The sequence below is a fragment of the Narcine bancroftii genome, chromosome 7, assembly GCF_036971445.1.
Source record: "Narcine bancroftii isolate sNarBan1 chromosome 7, sNarBan1.hap1, whole genome shotgun sequence".
NCBI classification, from domain to species: Eukaryota; Metazoa; Chordata; class Chondrichthyes; order Torpediniformes; family Narcinidae; genus Narcine; species Narcine bancroftii.
Window position 1 is genome coordinate 3,420,246 of NC_091475.1, and position 15,587 is coordinate 3,435,832.

General features: G+C 43.1%; 1 protein-coding gene across 6 annotated transcripts in view; it reads right to left on the reverse strand.

Annotated features, from left to right (window-relative positions):
* Window positions 1-15,587, reverse strand: part of LOC138738406 (protein maelstrom homolog) — a 63,179-nt gene that overhangs the window by 31,034 nt on the left and 16,558 nt on the right. For all 6 annotated transcript variants that reach the window (XM_069888528.1, XM_069888530.1, XM_069888529.1 and 3 more), the window contains exons 3-4: window positions 5,102-5,171; window positions 2,449-2,604 (exon numbers count right to left, since the gene is read on the reverse strand). In XM_069888528.1, the coding sequence (XP_069744629.1) occupies window positions 2,449-2,604; window positions 5,102-5,171 (226 nt within the window). The remainder of the gene's footprint in view (window positions 1-2,448; window positions 2,605-5,101; window positions 5,172-15,587) is intronic.

Genomic DNA, 15,587 nt, shown 5'->3' on the forward strand with positions numbered 1-15,587 from the left:
TAGAAGGTCAGGGATTCACTCAAGTGAAGAGCAACCAGCAGAAGAATGGCAAATAGCCATTATTATATGTGGATTTTCCCCCGTTTCCACAGTTGAGCAATAAATTGCATTACATAGGGATTTTATTTGAAATCACTTGGAGATGTTCTCTATGTATAATATTTAAAATCAAATTTTCTTTTAACAAAGAAGCTTGCTGTATCTCACCCAACTTTATCAAGGGTCTAGTTTGAATCAAGCAACTTCTGAATCAATTGTCAATGTAAAGGACATAACTTTATTTATTTCATTTTCCAAACAGGAAAATGTATTTTAAGTACATCGTGAGCTTGGTTAATAAATATGCTGCACAAAATAGAGATACCATTTCAAATCATTCATGAGAATTGTTTTAATACTTGTAAATTTTCCCATGATCTGAAAAAAATTAGCAAATTCTAATAATGACACAAACCCATTCTAAAAATCTTTCCGAGCTTGACAGTTTCTCGACCTGCTTAGAGCCAGCACTCCTTTAGGCAGCTTTGTGTCTCACACTTCTCACCCCATCATTTGTATTTAAACACTAGGGATAATTAAACATAATAGGACAGAATAAGCCCTTCAACCTATAGAAACCTACTCCACAACAATTTACCAGACATCTACAACTCTTTTTATTACATCTACTGTATTTTCCTATCTAAGAGTCTTTTGAATGTCACTATTGCACCATCCTCTATCACTGCCTCCAACAATGCAATCAAGGCACCTACCACTCTAAGAAAAGAAAACCCAGCTCTAATGTCTCCCCTAAACTTTCCTTCATTGACCTTAAACAGATAGCCCCAGTACTTGTTATTGCCATCCAGAGAAAAGGCCATCCACCCCATCTTATGCCTCTCAATCTTGTATACTTCCCAAGCCTCCTTTTATCCTTCATTGCTCCAGTGATAAACGTCCAAGCTCAGTCAATCTTGCTTTATGTGACATGCTCTCCATTTCAGGCAATATCCTAGTAAATCTCTTTTGCACTGTCTCTAAAGCTTCTACATCCATCCTGCTTCAAGGTGACCAGAACTGCACATAATATTCCAAGTATGGTCGTACCAGAATTTTAAAGAGCAACAATTCCTCAAGATCTTAAGCAAAAACTTATGGAACAGAATATAATCAAATGTTCTTTACTCCCTACCAACACTCTAAACAAATGTTCAACATGAAAGGTCCCTAGATGGCACAAGGGTTGTGTGTGTGAAAACAGTCCCTAATCTAATTTTCCACAAGTCAGAAACCATGATTTAATCCAAATATCATAATAGGAATTCTTTAGTCTCAACAGCCCTTAGGGGCTGATTTGGAAGGAGTACATTATGAAAAGCCAGCATTGGCGATCATCGACAAGAAAATAGTCAAGTGTTTAATAAAAATGTAAAAATGTAGTCAACAACAGTTGACTTAAAGTTCTTGCCTCAGGGAGAAGGTATTAGATGTTATTATGTTGACCCCTGCACCATTTCCTGGTGAAGAGATTAGTGTGTGATTTGTGAGGGCAGTGTCTGGGAGAATTTACTGAAAGTTAGATTTTTATATCAGGTCTTCTGTACTCAGAAGAAACCCCCCCCCCTCCCTGTAGTTGACCAAGAAGTAGGTTTGGAAAACATCGAACTAGGTCCGCATCTTCCAATTGCCTCCAAAGGAATGCCTGCAGTCCCAATGTTTTGATGGCCTGAAATTGGACACAGGTGATGGAAACTGAGACCAGTGCAAGGATCATGATGTTAGATAAACTTACCCCTTTCTAAATTAAGAAACAAGTTAAAAATCAAGTTGAGATGAAATGTAAAGCATATTAAAACTGGTGTCAAATGATTTTAGATTTTGAAAGTTCAAGCAAAAACAAAACTATGCTTCAATTCTCAGAGGGTGGCACATCAGGATCCTTTTCAATAGTTCATCCAAATCTATGGGGCCAAATACAAATTGCATCCAACCTAATATTTCATGAAACTATCCCCAGGCAAACCATTCATATCAAAGAATATGGTAACAGGAGTAGTGCATCTGTAATCAATCTCTGGCATATTCCACGCTGGTATGGCAATACACAAACTAAGAGGTCCAGAATCCCCAGACATGTACTTTGCAGCTATTCAACAGTTCTCAATGCAACTCATCCCAAAGTATTTTAATGGTCCATTTTGATTCCAGAAACCCAATATTCTGAAGATCTTTAGCAGGTCAAAAAATAAAGTTAAAATTTTAGATTACCATCCTTTCATCAGAAAGGTTTTGAATCTGTTCTGATTAACTATTTATTCTATTTCTCTCTGTAATTCTTGCCTAGAGTTTTGAGTGTTTCTAACATTTTCTGCTCTTCTCTATCTAGAAATCAAATAAATACTATTTCTACAACCCGAACTGTTGGAGAGAACAAAATTATGAGAGAGAAAATGCACCAATTTTCACCTGGATCTATGAAGCAATGAAATTCATCAATGATGCCTTTCTTCATTGAATATTCAACACAAGCCATCTCACAAGGAAGGAAGCGTTGTTCACAGTTTGAAGGAAGATCTGCTAGGCTCAGAAAGCTGATAAAATGGAAAATTTCATCACATGCATCTTTGGAAAAGAAAAAAATGTCTTTATCATTACAAGGTACAGAGTTCTTACACAAAATTGCTATTTTTCATTCTAAATGCATTACATTTACAATAACCCAACATTAAGAAACCCAAACTAGGGAAAATATAGAATCCAACTGAACCAGTTCAATTATGAGTAATACCTAGAAAACACATTTTAGTTTATACATTTTTAATTTGTACATGCAGGAGTATGAGACCATTTCAATGGAAAAACATTACAAAAAAATTGGTAGCAAGTAACTTAATTATTTACTTTAGTGAAGAATCTGTGCTAATGCATTGGATTTAAACAATTATAATTGAAATGATTGTTTAAAATCTAACAAAATTCCTTAATTTATACTGGTATGCGCCGCTTAAAGTCCACAATACGTTCTGTGAAAATGGGCATTATGTGATGTGGATATTGTGTATACACCATATTATATACTTAGCAAAGCTATATGGGATACTGTAGTGTACCTGTAAACTTTTTATTTGTAAGTAGGGATCAGTGTGGGGACTGACACGGGGATGTGGGAGAAAGCAGAGCAGTTGGATCAGTGTGGGGACTGACACGAGGCTGTGGGAAGAAACCAGGGGACTGGGATCAGTGTGGGGACTGACACGGGGCTGGAGGGGGAGGGGGGGAAAGAAGAGAGAGGGGAAGAGAGAGTGGGGCAGTGGGATCAATGTAAGGACTGAGATAGGGTTGTGGAGAGTGAGCAGGGAAGTCAGATCAGTTTGGGTATACAATTTCCTATAGCTAGCAATCGCTTTTCCTAAATTGCTATGGACTTTCTTGCTGTAACTGAATAATTATGGGACCATGGACATATTTGTGGTTGGATGTTACCTGAATGGCATTAAGCAACATATACCTGTATTTGTTTTCAAGGTTACCACTTAACTCAATTAACTTGCCCACCAGAGATCATCACAAGAACCATCACCTGTAGTAATCAGTTTTCCACATTACTATAATCAATAGAACCAGAAACAGGCCCTTCACCCCATCTAATCCATGCTAAACTAATTCTGCACTATCCCATCAACCTGAACCCAGACTATAGCCTTACTTTCTCTTCACATTCATGTACCTATCCAAATTTCTCTTGTATTGAAATCAAACCTATATCCACCATTTCTGCTGACAACTCTCACCCTCCAGAGTAATGTTCCCTTTAAATATTTAACCTTCCCTCCCCCCCATTCTTGTCTCACCCAAACTCAGTCAAAAAATCTAGCATTCACTCTATCTGTACCCCTCATAATTTTGTATACCTTGATCAAATCTCCCTTTATTTTCCCAATGCTCCAGGGAATAAAGTTCAAACCTATTCAACTTTTCCCAACTCAGTTCCTCCCATTCCAGGAACATCATTTAAAATTTATTTTGCATTCTTTTAATCTCATATCTTTCTTGTAGGTAGGTGAACAAAACCATACACAATACTCCAAATTTGGACTTACCAATGTCCTCTACAACTTCAACACAACATCCTAACTCCTGTACTTAATACTCTGAATTTATGAAGGCTGATGTACCAAAAGCTCTATTTTACAAGTTTTACTTCAGTAAATATGCTATCTTTAATATCAATGCAAGACAATTTTATTAAGAACCACCAACTTCAACTATTCCATTGAGAGCTCATCGCTTAATAGATTTATGATTCTTTACCCCAAAAGCTTTCTCCTTAACTTTGCTGCATGTACACAAACTGACAAATTTGCAGCTTTACCACAATTTTTAGACATTTAAAACTCTTGATATGGTAGTAAAAGTCAAACTATTCACCATCAATTTTTTTTTACCTTGGGCAGTTTAATCATAATGTAATGCCAGCCAACTTCCCCATCCTCAATCTCCTTCAGATTAGTCTGTTTTCTGTTTTACTCACAGCCAAGACTTAACTTTAACATGAAGTAATAAAACTTTTAAGTCACCAAACTAATCCAAGTCTCTGAACATTTTCTTTTCTTTCTGACCAACCAATAAATCTTGACAAAATCTCACAAGCCATGTTAGCTATGTTAGGTTACTTTGATGCACTATTTCCAACAGCTGAAATTAAGTTATTGTCCCAGTAATTGTCAAGATTGATTGATTAATTTATCCTTCTCCAATAACAACTAGTGTCCTACTCTCAAGTGATGCTCAAGTAGAGATTAGCAACATGAAACTTTGCCCTCAACTACCCAATAAAACTCAGCTTGATTACCACTTGAAATGTTGCACTGCATCTTCTACTTTAGGGAGAAACCCCAGTATTATAATTAATATAGTCAAAAAGGAAATTTAGTTGAACAATTCAAATGTAAAGTCAATTTTTAAAAAATTTTATTTATAAATTTTAAAAAATGCATACAAAACTTACATAAAAAAACTATACCCGTACTCTTTCTCCCACCCCTCTCCCGACATCCCTTTGTAAAGTCAATTATTTTAATGTTACTACAGAAGCTTTAGGTTTAGTGAGGTCAAATACCTTCATCACTAAACCAGTTCATTGGAGGATTGCTCATTTCCCTTGCAGCAGAGTATACAGGATTTTTTAACTGCAAAAGAATACATCAGATTAAGTGAGGATTTACAAATAACTTTATGACTACCACATCAGAATCAGGATTTATTGCCATGAACAAGACAAAATTTGGTGTTTTGTGGCAGCATCGTAGATCGAACATTCATATTATAAACCATCTTACAATAATAACATTAAAAAATAGTGCACAAAAAGTAAGGCAGTGTCTTTGGTTCATTGATTATTCAGGAATCTGATGGCATCAGGGAATAAGCTGTTCTTGTGCCAATGAGTGCGAGTTTTTAGCCCCTTTTTCCTGATGGTAATAGAGTGAAGAGGGCATGGCCTGGGTGGTGTGGGTCTTTGAGGCAGAGTTAATAATCCTCTGGAGTTTTTTTTCTTGTACTGTGGAAAGCATTTATCAGAATACTCTCCACAATGCAACTGTAGAAGTTTTCAGTGACAATGACCTCAAAGTACAGCCGTTTATGTACTACCTATTTATGGATTAATTGAGCCTTAACATTCATAACAAAATGCATTTAGGAATTCCTTCAATCTAATAATCTTCAATGTACAATATTCTGGACAAAGGCATAAATGATGCGAAAAGCATTAGAAGAAAAAAAAATCTGGTAGGGGAGCAAAGTTTCAATGATCCATTTCAAAGTAAAAGGGACAAAATGTTAGGGTTTAAATAGAGCAACCAGCAAAAGCTGAACTCTGCTAACTGAAGGTAATGCAGGCAGGTAGAGAAAATATTCACTCCTTCATGAAGTGGAGTTTTAAAAATTGTATTGCTGGCTTTACATGAAATTATTTAGTTTATCATTATGAATTGCAAAGCAACTAAACCCTTTTTCCCTGACCCAAAGAATACAGGTGATGGAAAAGTATTTTAACAGGTAAAACTGCAAGCTTGCATACCCAAAAAAATCAGGCCAGACTGCAAGTTATTTTTGGTCTGGAGGTTCACATCATTATTCCAGGGAGGAAAATGCCAGTCAAGAGAATCAATTATCCTAAACAGTGAAATTATCTGCTCCATTTCCATAAATGGTGTAAATGGAAATTCATTCACCTACACACATAAATTATTAAAAAGGAACTTGCTTCCCACCATTCTGGGGGATTTGCTAGATTCATTCAGGAGGTCTTACACTAGACTGGCAGGGGATAGAATCCATGAGGAAGGGAAAGACTGAAAAGGTTAAGGACATTAAGCAAACGAAGTGTACGGAAGTAGAACATGATGGTGGGAGATGAGCATTAAGGCAAGACAGATAAAATAGTTGGATGGACACAAATATTAGAAGGTAGAAGCATTATGGCCAAATGGAGGCATTCAAGTGTTCAATAAAGCTGCCCCAGGACAAACGTGTTCCGATTAAGGTAAAGAGTAGGAATAGAAATGAAACCAGAAAGAAAAAAAGACATCAGATACAGGCAGACAGGTTCAAGGGAATTCCTTGAGTACAAGTACAGGTAGTCCTCGACTTCCAACCTACACAAGTTACATCCACCTGCACATAAAACCAAAATTAAAAATTTGTTTGTGCCATTCTATAGGCTCACTAGAAACATTGAAAGAGTAAAAACATATCCCTTGCTGATAGATCAGCTAAGAGACCAAGGAAAAGGCTCATTTGTTGAAAATCTTTTTTTTTTTTTAAATTGCTTTAAGAGCTTGTCAAGCCATGTGAATCCAGTCAGTTACTACCAATCCTTCAGTCCCAGTTACGATCATAAGTTGGGGACTACCTGTAATGTAGGAACATACTGAAGAAAGCACAAGGTTTTTTTGAGATGGCTTTGGTATCAGAATTTTAAAATATTATGAATATTCAGAACAATAGACCAGGTTGACGACTATGCACTGGAGATGGGGAAGAACTTAAATTAATATTTTGTTAATGGCTTTACTGTGCAGCAGGATAAGCAGTAGTAAAACTAAAGGAGAATATCAACTCAGTCCTTAGCTGTATCGTCTCCATTTCCAGTACATCTGCCCTGGCCTCCTCTACTATCAGGGAAAGATGATTTCCCTTGTCTTCATCTACCAGTCTTCACATCCAACACATTGTCCTCTGCAATTTCCATCATCTGCAACATGATCCCACCACCAGACACTTGCATCTTCTGCTCTCCATTACTCCCTCATCCCTTTCCACAAATCGCACCCATGGCACCTTTCCCTGTGACTACAGGTGGTGCCACATTTGTCCCACACCTCTTTCCTTACCTTGATGAAGAACTCAAGCCCAAAACATTGGTCGTGTATCTATATGTGCTATATAATGTACAGGGAGTCCCCGGGTTATGAATGGACAACTCGTACTTATGGACTATGTGCAGCTTCCAGTGCGTTGGCTCAAGTAAGAATGCCATCCTTCATTTTAAGTCAGATCACGTTGCTGTTAAGAGTGTAGAGTGCGCCTACTTCAAGAAATTGACTCCAGTAACTCAAAATGCATAGAAAGATAAAATATATACTATATACTAAGACAAGCATTTGACTAACTGACACTAAATAAGAACTGTACGTACCTGTTCCAACTAATCTACAAATTTGACTTAAAGACTGACTTAGGAATGGATCTTGTTCATAACTTGGGGATTGCCTGTACACTGTTTGACCTGCTGAGTTTCTCCAGCATTTTGTTTTTACTTTAACCACAGTTTCTGCAGATTTCATGTTTTACCCCTCTCTCATCACCATTTGGGTCCACAAACAGTCTTTCCAGGTCAAGCAACACTCACTTGTGAATCTGCGGGAGTTAACTACAGCATCCAGTACTCTCACTGTTATTGTCTCTACATTGGAAAGACTGGACGCAGACTGGGAAATTGCTTCGCTGAGCTCCCTTCACTCAGTCCTCGTCAATGACCAGGATCTCCCAGTGGCCAACCATTGCAATTCTGCACCCCACTCCTACACTGACATGTCTGTCCATGGCCTCAAGAACTGTCAAACCAAGGTCACCTGTAAATTGGAGGAGCAAAACCTAATTCTCCTTCTCTCCCCCAGCTCTCCATCCCCTTACCTCTCCATTCAGTCATCCCCCTTCCTCTATTTGCTGGTGAGAACTTGTTCCTGTGTTCGTCCTACTGCACCCCCCAACCATTTTGTTTGAGCACCTGCCTACATTTTGCTCATATCTTGAAGAAGAGCTCAAGCCTGAAACTTTGGTATTGTATCTTTATCTTTGCTATATAAAGGTGCACAGTTTGGCCTGCTGAGTTTCTCCAGCAGTGTGTTTTTACAAGCAGAATAAACAGGACTGAAAGGTGAGGAAGGTATCCTCACAAAGGTAACCAAGGTCATGTCTACATTAGTAGCGAGGATCCCCACCATCCATCACACAGAATCTTTAACCTGCTACCATCAAGGAGGTATAGGAGTATCAAAATCAGGTCTGCCATGCTGGGAAATAGCTTCCTGCAGGCTGTGAAATTGATGAATGCCATCTTAAACCTTGAATCTCTTCTAATGAAACAAGTAAATTATTTTTAAATATTAAGAAATCTAATCTATATAATATTTTTATGTAATATTTTATGTGATTATGTGCTGTGTTTTATAGGTATGTGCACCATGGTCTGGGAAAATGTTGTTTCATTTGGTTGTACATGTAGTCAGATGTTTTTCAACTTGAAATTGTTAAAAGTCTTAGATTGAAGCAATGTAGATAAATCTTTGTGTTCAGATCAAGTGCATCCCAGAACATTGTGGGAAGGTAAGGAGGAAATTACTGGGGCCTTGACAGGCATTTTAATTCATCACTCAAGCAGAATTTAAGGACGACGGCAAATGTGGTACTGTTATTTATAAAAGGCTGCATGAATAAAATGGTGAGGGGAGGGGCAGGGTAAGGAGTACAGGAAAGAGATAGTAGATGGATAAGGGAGGGAGGGCACAAGAGAAAACAGGAAGGGTTGGGATAGCTCTGTGAATGGAGAGAGAAGGGGTAGTGAGCTGCGAGGAAAGGAGACAGAGAGATAGGGAAGAGTTGGGAGAACGGGGATTGGTCTAGCAGAAACCAGAGAAGTTGATATCAGACATGTCAGCACAGGAGTGGGGCGCAGAGTTGAAGTTACTGGCCACTCCCGCGCCGACATGTCCGTCCACAACCTCATGGACTGCCAAACCATGGTCAGAAAGTGGTTACGGAGAGAAGTGTTTCCAAACTGGAGGATTGTGACCAGCGGAGTGCCTCAGATACTACAGCCTTTCCCAATAAATTATTTGGTCAATGACATTTATAGAAAGATAAGCAAGCTTGCTGATGACATGAAAATATGTGCTAATGTGGATAGTGAAGAAGGTTAACTGTGTATACAACAGGATCTGGTAATGGTGGAAGGTGTGCCACAGGATTCAGTGCTGAGCCCATTGCTGTTTGCCATCAATATGAAAACATGCATGGCATGATTAGCAAGTTTGTGGATGACATGTGTCTGGGATTATAGATGAGAATTGCAGCAGTATCTTGGCCAGTTGAGCAGCGGAATGGTTGATGGAACTTAATAGAGAAATGCAAGGTATTGAATTGGGGAAGTCGACCATGGGTAGAATCTGCACAGTGAATGGTGGGGACCTGGGGAAATGTTGTAGAGCAGAAGGATCTAGGAATATAGGCACATAGCAGTTAGGATGATAAAAGGGGGTTTGGTATATTGGTCTTCATCAGTCAGAGTACCGAGTAAAGGAGTTGGATGATCATGTTGCAGCTGTACAAAACATTGGTGAGGCCCCATTCAGAGTATTGTGTTCAGTTTTGGTCACCATGCAATAGGAAAGATGTTGCCAAGCTGGAGAGGGAGCAGAGATTTAAGAGGGTGTTCCCAGAACTCAGGACCTTGAGCTGTGGTGAGAAGTTGAACAGGATAGGGCTCTATTCCATGGAGAGCAGGAGAATGAAAGAATGAGGGGTGACCACGTGGAGGTGTACAAAATCATGAAAGGAAAAGATTCAGAGAATGCAATCTTTTGCCCATACTGGGGGAAATTGGAAATCTGAGAACATAGGTAGGGTAAGGGGGTGGGGAAGATATCTAACAAATCGGGGAATATAATTTTTTTTTAAAAAAGGTGGTGGGTCTATGGAATGGGTTGGCAGAGGTGGTTGAATCAGATACTATTGCAATTTTAAAGAAAAATTGGACAGTTGCACTGATAGGATGAATATGGATATAGCAGGATATGGGCCAAACATGGGGAGGTGAGACTAGTATGGTAGGTGAGGTGTTTTGGTCAACAGAGACAAGTTGGTTCTCTATGGCCCTCTATGACTTAGCCTCTTGTCGCTCATCTTCAGAATTAACCTAGTCAATCTTCTTTGGAATTCCTTCAAAGGGATCAAAATTGTGTATTGTAGTGGCAACACTCACATTACAGGGGAATTGTGTTCCACCTCACAATTTTCTGCAATGCAACACTGGGCCATTTGCCCGTGCATCTTGAAACAGGTTGCAAAAAGTTAACTTATTTATTCCCCCTCTCCATGCAAATTCAGTAAGAATGAATTTCATACCATATCTCAAATTTTACTGAAGTGATGAGAGTTTTGTAGGGGAAAGTTTTCATTACCAAATGGCCATAATAGAGGGGACACATATTTTGAGTGAAGCCTCACTAACAAGTTATACAAGTGTAACACAACGTCCCTACTTTTAAAGTCTGATCATTTCACACCAAAGGCTGGAATGTTTGTATGCTTACTGTTTGTAATTCATGCACCAGAACATTTGGATCCCTCAGAAAATAATTCATTTGTGGTCTCTCTTCCTGTAGATAATAATTGTTTTAAAGATAGGTAGAGAAATGGTAGATAGGGTTTGATCGGGACAGCAGAATTTCCAAGCATACAAAAACAGAAGGTAGCAGCTCAGGCAAGAGTGGGACCTTCATTATAAAAGGCTGAACTAATAATAGAAAAATGGAACAATAAATCAATTTTTGCATCATTCACTGAAATATGGGCTAATTCCAAATGACATGGAAAAATTTGTAAAAATTCCAATCACAGTAGACGAAATAAAAGAAAAACTCAGGATTAATGGCAGACAAATCAAAGGAACCTGATCACCAACACCCAGGATTTAAACGGAAGTAGCTACAGGAACATTGAACTCATTGAAATGTTCAAAATCTCACCTGCATTCTGTGAACAATTCAAATTTTGAATCCAAATGATTAATTTACTGTGAATCTCATGCAGCTTTATCTTTTGGATCAGATAGCCTGACTAAAATCCAAGTATACAGCATCCTAATCAACCAAAGTGGAAATAACTAAATGTTTAACAAAATTAAATATTCTTCTTCTTTTCTTTCTTTGGCTTGGCTTCGCGGACGAAGATTTATGGAGGGGTAATGTCCACGTCAGCTGCAGGCTCGTTTGTGGCTGACAAATCCAATGCGGGACAGGCAGACACGGATGCAGTGGTTGCAAGGGAAAATTGGTGGGTTGGGGTTGGGTGTTGGGTTTTTCCTCCTTTGTCTTTTGTCAGTGAGGTGGGCTCTGCGGTCTTCTTCAAAGGAGGTTGCTGCCCACCGAACTGTGAGGCGCCAAGATGCACGGTTTGAGGCGAGATCAGCCCACTGGCGGTGGTCAATGTGGCAGGCACCAAGAGATTTCTTTAGGCAGTCCTTGTACCTCTTCTTTGGTGCACCTCTGTCTCGGTGGTCAGTGGAGAGCTCGCCATATAACATGATCTTGGGAAGGTGATGGTCCTCCATTCTGGAGACGTGACCTACCCAGCGCAGTTTGATCTTCAGCAGCATGCTTTCGATGCTGTCGACCTCTGCCATCTCGAGTACTTCGATGTTGGAGATGAAGTCGCTCAATTAGCAAGTAAATGCAGTGGTCTGATTCCTAATCTAACCTACAATAGTTTAATTAGAAGAATTGTAACGACCGATTCAGCTGCGCTGCTGAATAAAGAGACATCTATACAGTACGAGGGTGAAACAAAGATGGACTTTATTGTTTGAATTCACCGCGTTGCCCCGTTGGAAAACGCCCACTTCTGGTGACACATCCGCCAGCTTCTGGAAGCGACATCATCACATCCTCAACCAACAGCCCACTATGCAGAAGTGGAGGGCTCCTTAGTTCGCATGTGGCACTAAATGTAGGCTCCTTCTCGACAAAAAAGGGAGGCCCATGCCATCTTGGAATGACCGTTGTGGCAATTCGGCCCATTCACCCACGTGGTCGCTCGGCCTGCTACACACCACCCTCCCCCAGCCTCCCCGAATTGCCGTCACTTTTTGAGTGGTCTGACTTACAGTCTCTGGGTGGTCCACCTCTGCATTTGACCTGGGGGTCTGGGGCCAGCAGTTGAGTTGAGGTACGCGGCTTTGAGGTGGTCAACTATGAATCTGACCCGTTTGCCACCAATGCCCAATGTGAGCACCATCTCTCCGCAGTATCTTGAAAGGAACTTCATATGGGCACAGTCGGGGTGTTCTTTGTTGTCCCCTAAGTACTAAGATGTAGTGTGCAGACTGCAGGTCTGCTGGAACATTGCTGGGTGGCGAGCCATGTTGGGACAATGGTGGGGGGGGGGGGGGGGGGGGAGTTCCTGTTTGCCCGTTTGCACTCTCAACCTAAATAGGATGTCTAAAATGCTGGGCTGTGGGCTGGGGTTGAAATGTAGGCCCCCTGGAATGGTGAGAGGTGCACCATACACCATTTCCACAGACGATGCTGCCAGATCCTCCTTCAGTGCTGTGCGGATTCAAAGAAGTACCCATGAGAGCTCATCCATCCAGTTCGGTCCAGTCAGTCGGGCTTTCAAGGCAGCCTTCCAGTGGCGGTAAAACCGTTCAACTAGTCAGTTTGCTTGGAATGGTAGGCCGTGGTGTGGTGGACCTGACTGCCACAGAATTTGTGAGGTTGGACCAGAGGGAGTAGGTGAACTGCACTCCCTGGTCCAATGTAATGTGGGTCAGTACTCCAAAACATGCGATCCAGACGGCTAGGAAAGCCTGGGCATATGTCTCCATGTTGCACATAGTCATGGGTATCACCTCTGGCCAGCAGGTAAATCAGTGGATGGTCAAGAACAAATACCTCATGCCTTGACTCACTGAAAGGTAGATGATGATGACGATGTGGTCATATTTGAACCTGCGTTGTGCTGGCTCAAACGTCTGTGGGGGAGGGGGGGCGGCTTTAGTGTGCCTGTGTACCTTGGGTCTTAGGCAAGCTGGACGACATCAAGTCCTTCTAAGGTTGCAGCGATCATAGGCCTAGAAAGCACGTCAGCCACTATGTTGGCCTTGCCAGCAATATGGAGGATATCCATAGTGTTCTCTGATATTCAGAAGTGCCATTGTTGTCTTGCCGATCAGGGATCCAAAACCTTGCTCCACATGTAGGTCAACAGTTTGTGTAGTGCTGAACGCTCTCCCTTCTAGCAATATAGTGGAAATGCCATATTGCCAGGTACAGGGCCAACAGTTTGCAGTCAAACACACTGTATTTGAGCTCTGGTTTTCGAAGGTGCTTATTGAAGAAAGCAAAGGGGCACCAGTGCTCGTCAACTCATTGCTCTAGCACTGCAACCACCGCTCTCTCAGAAGTATCTGTTGTGAGGTCCAGGGGAGAGGTGGAGTCTGGGTGCGCCAGTACCGTGGCCCTCGCCAGTACCGTGGCCCTCGCCAGTACCGTGGCCCTCGCCAGTACCGTGGCCCTCGCCAGTACCGTGGCCCTCGCCAGTACCGTGGCCCTCGCCAGTACCGTGGCCCTCGCCAGTACCGTGGCCCTCGCCAGTACCGTGGCCCTCGCCAGTACCGTGGCCCTCGCCAGTACCGTGGCCCTCGCCAGTACCGTGGCCCTCGCCAGTACCGTGGCCCTCGCCAGTACCGTGGCCCTCGCCAGTACCGTGGCCCTCGCCAGTACCGTGGCCCTCGCCAGTACCGTGGCCCTCGCCAGTACCGTGGCCCTCGCCAGTACCGTGGCCCTCGCCAGTACCGTGGCCCTCGCCAGTACCGTGGCCCTCGCCAGTACCGTGGCCCTCGCCAGTACCGTGGCCCTCGCCAGTACCGTGGCCCTCGCCAGTACCGTGGCCCTCGCCAGTACCGTGGCCCTCGCCAGTACCGTGGCCCTCGCCAGTACCGTGGCCCTCGCCAGTACCGTGGCCCTCGCCAGTACCGTGGCCCTCGCCAGTACCGTGGCCCTCGCCAGTACCGTGGCCCTCGCCAGTACCGTGGCCCTCGCCAGTACCGTGGCCCTCGCCAGTACCGTGGCCCTCGCCAGTACCGTGGCCCTCGCCAGTACCGTGGCCCTCGCCAGTACCGTGGCCCTCGCCAGTACCGTGGCCCTCGCCAGTACCGTGGCCCTCGCCAGTACCGTGGCCCTCGCCAGTACCGTGGCCCTCGCCAGTACCGTGGCCCTCGCCAGTACCGTGGCCCTCGCCAGTACCGTGGCCCTCGCCAGTACCGTGGCCCTCGCCAGTACCGTGGCCCTCGCCAGTACCGTGGCCCTCGCCAGTACCGTGGCCCTCGCCAGTACCGTGGCCCTCGCCAGTACCGTGGCCCTCGCCAGTACCGTGGCCCTCGCCAGTACCGTGGCCCTCGCCAGTACCGTGGCCCTCGCCAGTACCGTGGCCCTCGCCAGTACCGTGGCCCTCGCCAGTACCGTGGCCCTCGCCAGTACCGTGGCCCTCGCCAGTACCGTGGCCCTCGCCAGTACCGTGGCCCTCGCCAGTACTGACTTGGAGGCATGGAAAGTCTCTATGGCCTCCAGTGTCCATTGCAGCATCTTGTCGCTGAACTTGTCAAGTTTGAAACATGGCTGCATGAGGATGACCATTCCCAGGAGGAAGTGATGGTAGAAGTTAACCATCCCTAGCAACTCCTGCAGTCCTTTGGCCCTGCTTGGCTAAGGGAAATTCTGAATTGCCTCTACCTTGTGGTGTGGCGCCCTCTGAGGTGATGCAGTGTTCCAGAAAATCTATTGTTTTTAGGGCAAGCTGGCATTTGGCCAGGTTCACTGTAAGCCTGAACTGCTGCAGTCTATTGAACAGGAGGGTGAGGTGCATCCTGTGTGTCCTAGAGAACAGGGCTGGTGATGAGAATGTCGTCTAGATAAGACAAAATTTAAATCAAGGTCCCTTCCAACCACACCCATTAGCTACTAGAATGTCTGGGCCACATTTTTGAGTCTGAAGGGCATTCTCAGGAATTTGAAGAGGCCGAAAGGTACGATGATTGATAGCAGTCTTCGGAACGTTGCTGGGGTCTTTGGGATCTAGTGGTACCCCTTTACTAGGTTCATCTCAGAGAATACCTTGCAGCCTATGGCCTTGTGGTGAAATCCTGGACATGTGGGATAGGATACCTGTCCGGGACTATCACCTCATTCAGTCGTCAGTAGTCGCTGCATAGACGCCAATCGCTGGAGCTCTTTTCCACCATGTGGAGTGAGGAGACCCATTGG